We start from the raw sequence: 5,190 nt of genomic DNA on the forward strand, positions 1-5,190 counted from the left end.
AGTTCCAACCCACCTGCCATGGGCAGGGACACTTTCCACTAGCCCAGGTTGCTCCAAGTCTCGTCCAACCTGGCCTTGGACACTTCCAGGGATCTGTGGTCCTTAAAACTATAATATTGTTGTAACAGCTTGAATCAAAGCAAAATCAATATAAGGCACTTAAAAGCTGGAAATAACCAAATTGTCCCAGCATTACAGTTACAGGTGATGATATGAGAAATAGTGAACACATCCCCCTTTTTTGTTAAAATAAAATTGACTTATAAACAGAATCACTTTGCTGGTTTTCAAATTAGCAAACAATGTTTTTACAGCATCTACAAAAAAGAGAAACCACAAAACTTTATGGATGCTTATTGTGTCTTTTCTAGATTAGTAAATTTGACATTTTTACTTCTGCTTTGAAGATAATTGTTGCTGTGTTGAAACTTTTCTAAAGCACGGAATTGTTTGCCGCAGCCTCCAAAAGTAATTTCTAGCCAGCCCTTCATCTCTGTATGTAAATGTCATTTGAGCCTGCATATAAAATAGCATTTTAGACAAGAAATCATAAATTTACAGTTGCCTTCTTTTCCCTTTAAAGTAGGTCCTACACATATGACAGTTACTACAGCAGGAGTCGGAGCAGGAGTAAAAGGAGTGACAGCTACCGACGGTCTCGGAGCTACGATCGGAGATCCAGGTGTGGTTTGGCACTGGATTTGTGGGGAAAAGATGTGCTAAACACATACCTGTGATGTTTAAGAAAGGCCAGTGTGCTGTTTTTTTTCCCCCAAGCATAAAAAAAGTAATAGTTAAAACCAATTAAAATCGAAGCGTGTGTGTGAGTGAGGAAGTCAGAACTCCTCACATGCCAAATATGAGGATGGGGAAGAAGTAGGATAAGAAAGATTTGAGTTCCAGTTCATTGTATTGAATGCATTCAAAATTTTCACATTTTCCCAGTCACCATCCCTGGAAATGTTAAAAAAAACATGTGGAAATGGCACTTGAGGACATGGTTTAATGGAGAAGACAGTGCTGGTGCTGGGTTAACAGTTGGACTTGGTGGTCTTGCAGGTCTTTTCCAACCTTTGTGATTCTATGATTTCTAATTTTTTTAATAGTATTAAGTGATTTTTAAAAACTACACAGTAAACTAACAAGATTTAAATCAAATGCCCTGTGATGGATTAAAAGCTGCTTGGTATGCAAAGAATTCCATTGGATGGTAAATTCTTTTTGCTTTCAACTGCAAATATGGATTTAAAACAATCTGGCAGGGAAAGTAAAAAATTGCACTGAAATCCAGACTTAATTTTTAACTTCCTAGAATGTATTTTGAAAGAATATTTTTACCTGCAAATCTGATGAATCTGGAATAAATTCTATTCTGCTCTGTCCAGGGGATTTACAGAAGTGCAACTGAGCACATTTCACAGAGATCAGAGGTGGAGCAGGAGATATAGAGAGATATAGATTTAATAGCACTGATGATTGGTTTTATACCTTTTAATATGTCCCCTATTACTCATAAATCATACAGGTCTCTACAACTGCTGTAAATTTTCATCCTGTGCCCTTCTCATGCTCATTTTTTTCCCAACTTTATAGCAACTCTTAAAGGTTTTGCTCTCACCCATTTCCACAAGACAACTTTCATCTTGTGTTTGAGGGGAAATTAATTAGATTAACAAAGAATGTGGAAATAAACTTGGAAAATCATTGTCTTATTATGTTGAGAAGCTTCAAAGAAGCAATATTGGATTAGGATACGCTCACCTTTCATTTAGAAAGCTTCCTTTGCAGGCAGGAGGCTAAAAAAAAAATCTCTAATGAAAGCTTATTTCTGTGTAATTGGAATATTTCCTGTGGCTTGTCTGAAACCATCTGGACTCTGTGTTGATGTTTGGCCAGGTGCTGAGCTTGGGATTCTTCTGGATAAGCCAAACCATTTTAATACACAATTTCCACACTGCAGAGACACACACACTCTGTTCTTGTGGTTCTGGGGCCTAATTCTCAAGATCCTTCTTCAAACAAGAAAATACAACATGTAGGAAGCAAGGATTTGTGAACTTATCTTAGTTGAGAGATGCTTGCAATATGAAATCAGATGTGTTAGAATATATTTCTCAGTCAGCTACTAGCATTTATAAAAACATTAATTTTGGATGGTTTTTAGCTGTAAAAGAAAAAGCAAGAAGTTACAGAGAACTTGCCTTGAGTTATCCAGGGCAACACCACGTAAAGTTAATTATTATTTCAATTTTGAGTATCCTTTAGTGAATTCTTCAGTTATGAGAAACACCACCCTGTAAAAGACCTTGTGTTTGTTTTTCTTATCTGTGTCCATCTTAACAATGTTTTTCACACGATGCAAATTTGAATTTGAAGCTCAAACCTGAAGCAGTTCTGAGGCATTTTTGAACCTTTTTTGTTTTCTCGGCAGGTCCTACGGCTCCGACAGCGAAAGCGATCGCAGCTACTCCAACAACAGGAGCCCCAGTGAGAGCAGCAGATACAGCTGAAAACACTTCTGGGAGGATGAAAACTGTGTTCCATCATTTTTTTCAGTGTTATATTAAAAAAACAAAACAAACAACAGAACCAAACTGTTTTGATGGTGTCACAGGTGAAGGCTGGTTGCTGAATTCGCTGAAACTTTCCCATTTACCGGTGAACTCGCTCGACTCTGTGCTCACAGAGAGAAGGACTGAGCTCCACAGCTGAGTTGATTTTTTTAATTTTTTTATGTGAAATGCAACTTTTACAGGATAATTAAAAAAAAAACAAAACCAAACCCCAGCAGTTTTGTTTCCTCGAATTAGCTTTTCCAAGCCATGGATGAATTGCTGCCACCGCTTTTCCGGGTGCAACAGAGTCTGTTTATAAATAAACACCTTGAGGGCTTTGTGCCTGTTCCTGGGAAATGTGTGTGAGCAACTATTAAACTGTGAAGTCCATTTCTTACCGAGGCTGCCGTTTCTAGTTTATGAAAATGCTTTTTTTAATGCTGGAATCTGCATTCTGTGCTGTCTTGGTTGTCGACTGTTGCGTTCTGTACAGGATAGAGGCGATGAAAACAAAGCTGCCACTCTGTCTTAATCCTTCCTGAACTGTGAGGTTGAGGAATTCTGCTGGAAAAGGTGAGATGATGCACAGTGGGAATTGTCAAACTGACAAGCAGTGAGCAAAAGTGGGATGTGAATGAGTTTTGAGCTTAATGTCCAACTTGTCTAAACTTTTTATGTTTCAAAAATGAATTTTGTGATAAACAGCAGTGTCCTTCAGAGACTAAAAAAGTGTTTCCAAACACTTCTTGACTTTCATTTCAGTTCCTATTACAGTGCTTGGCATCCTCCACCACATCTTGGGTGTTGTTAAAGCATTGAGTGTGTCATGAGTTTGTCCAAAACACTTTTTGATAATTTTTTGAGAAAACCAACTATAGAGGTTCCTTTATGAAATGCCTGTAGGTGTATCCCATCCTATGTTCCATATAGGGAATATCAGATATTGATACTGCAGATACTGAACTCTAGATTGTTAAAAGGATGGGACTACAAAAATACTGGGTTGCCTGATAAAAAGCATGGACAGTACTTTACTTTGAAAGTTTATTACCAAAAATGACTCCATGTTCCAGGTATTTGCAAAAAAATAAATAGATTTAAGCTGAAGACCATTGAGTAAGTTTTGCAATATTCTGACTGAGTTGCTGTAAAATAATTTGTGAAGTTTTTCAGGGGTTTAGAAAGTTGTGTACTGAGAACCAGATTTTTAATGGCACAATGTGACCTGCAAATTGGGGTCTGTAGTGACACAACAGACTTAACATTGTTTGATTAGAGCTAACTAGCTCTGTTGTATCATAATAGTTTTCATTACTGACTTTCTGTAATATCTGGAGATGCTTTCATTTCTCTCAAATGTTTTCAAATACTGGAAATGATTTTTTTTTTTTTTGGTGTGTGTGATCTCATCAGGCCCCAACAGCTTTGAAAATTAAAAGTGGTTATTTCTCGCTTAGGCATCAATTCATTCTCTCTTTGATTGAATTAAACTACCCCCAAATTAGATAATTTTTTTCATACACTTGTGAAACATGAAAAGCAAGTTCAAAGGGAAGTTTGCAGACTGTGATGATTCCCTCCATTTCTGTCCGTCAGCAGCTGAATAAGATGTTTGTGTGCACGTTCCTGAAGCTGAATTTGCCACAGAGGTTTTTTCACTTTTCTATGAGAACCCAAAATTCTGAACTTTCCCCCTTCCTACACTTGTAGTTTAGTGACAAAGTGTGTGCATGTAACCCTTTCCAGTCAATCTTTTGTAAGCTTCTTATGCCTTCTAACATTAAATACATTTCTTACTCGAGGCAGGATGCATTTAGAGACAGGTTTCTAACAGCAGGAGCCATCTGAGAGTCCTGAACAAATATTTCAGTAACATTTGTTGCACTTTCATCATTTTCATTGCAAATGTAACTTGTTTGTCCCTTACTAAGAAAATAGAACTAGAGGGCTCATGTGTAACAAAATATACAAATAGAACTGTTACCATTTGATACTTATTAGTGGAAAAAATAGCAGAATCAGACTTCTGTTATATATCAGAGCTGATCTGAGTTTTTAAGGTCAGGAAAAGGTAATAGAAATATGGTCAATCAATTAACTGTAGTTATCAAAAATTACTGCAGTGCCACTAAAGTCTTTCACATCTTGAATTAAAGCTTTATAAAGAAATTCCATCAGGTTGGGGAGGGGGGTGAGGGAAGGGTTGGGGGCACTTAGTGAATTCTGTTCAGTTGTGCTTCGGGTAGAAAACATCCCCCTGAGCTGGTTTTCTAACTTTGGTCTATGTTTTTGCAATTTTGTTATTCCAAAGTAGTCGCTGTTTGTAAAATAAACTTTTGTACATATCTGCAACTGCTGTTTTTCTCTACATCTGGAAAAATCCAGTGCCGCTCGAGGGGAAGCAGGCAGGAAAATGAAAAATATACTTCAATTTCTGCATCTGCCTTTGTCCCTTGCAAGACTCGGGCAGGAGTTTGCCTTTTCCTGACCTACATAAGGAACGATTCCTCTGCGAGACTCTGCACTGGGTTTACATAACAGTCGTTGGAGGAACAAATATTTTGAAATTTCCAAGTGATTTGAGGTCTCTCCATTTCCTCAAGATACATAAAAGGTTCCTCTCCTTGGTGAAAAG

At 37.5% G+C, this 5,190-nt stretch overlaps 1 protein-coding gene across 8 annotated transcripts in view; it reads left to right on the forward strand.

The window, feature by feature from the left end:
• The window catches only part of NKTR (natural killer cell triggering receptor), a 39,263-nt gene extending 34,356 nt beyond the window's left edge, over positions 1-4,907 (forward strand). For 6 of the 8 annotated variants that reach the window (XM_029965998.1, XM_029965999.1, XM_029966002.1 and 3 more), the window contains 2 exons: positions 584-682; positions 2,432-4,907. In XM_029965998.1, coding sequence (XP_029821858.1) covers positions 584-682; positions 2,432-2,510 — 178 coding nt within the window. In that variant the 3' untranslated portion in view covers positions 2,511-4,907. The remainder of the gene's footprint in view (positions 1-583; positions 683-2,431) is intronic. The other 2 variants (XM_029966000.1, XM_029966001.1) reach the window with 1 other exon arrangement.
• The last annotated feature ends 283 nt before the right edge of the window (positions 4,908-5,190 follow it).

Source organism: Manacus vitellinus, unplaced genomic scaffold (genome assembly GCF_001715985.3).
Source record: "Manacus vitellinus isolate BGI_N305 unplaced genomic scaffold, ASM171598v3 scaffold_12_pilon, whole genome shotgun sequence".
Classification (NCBI taxonomy): Eukaryota; Metazoa; Chordata; class Aves; order Passeriformes; family Pipridae; genus Manacus; species Manacus vitellinus.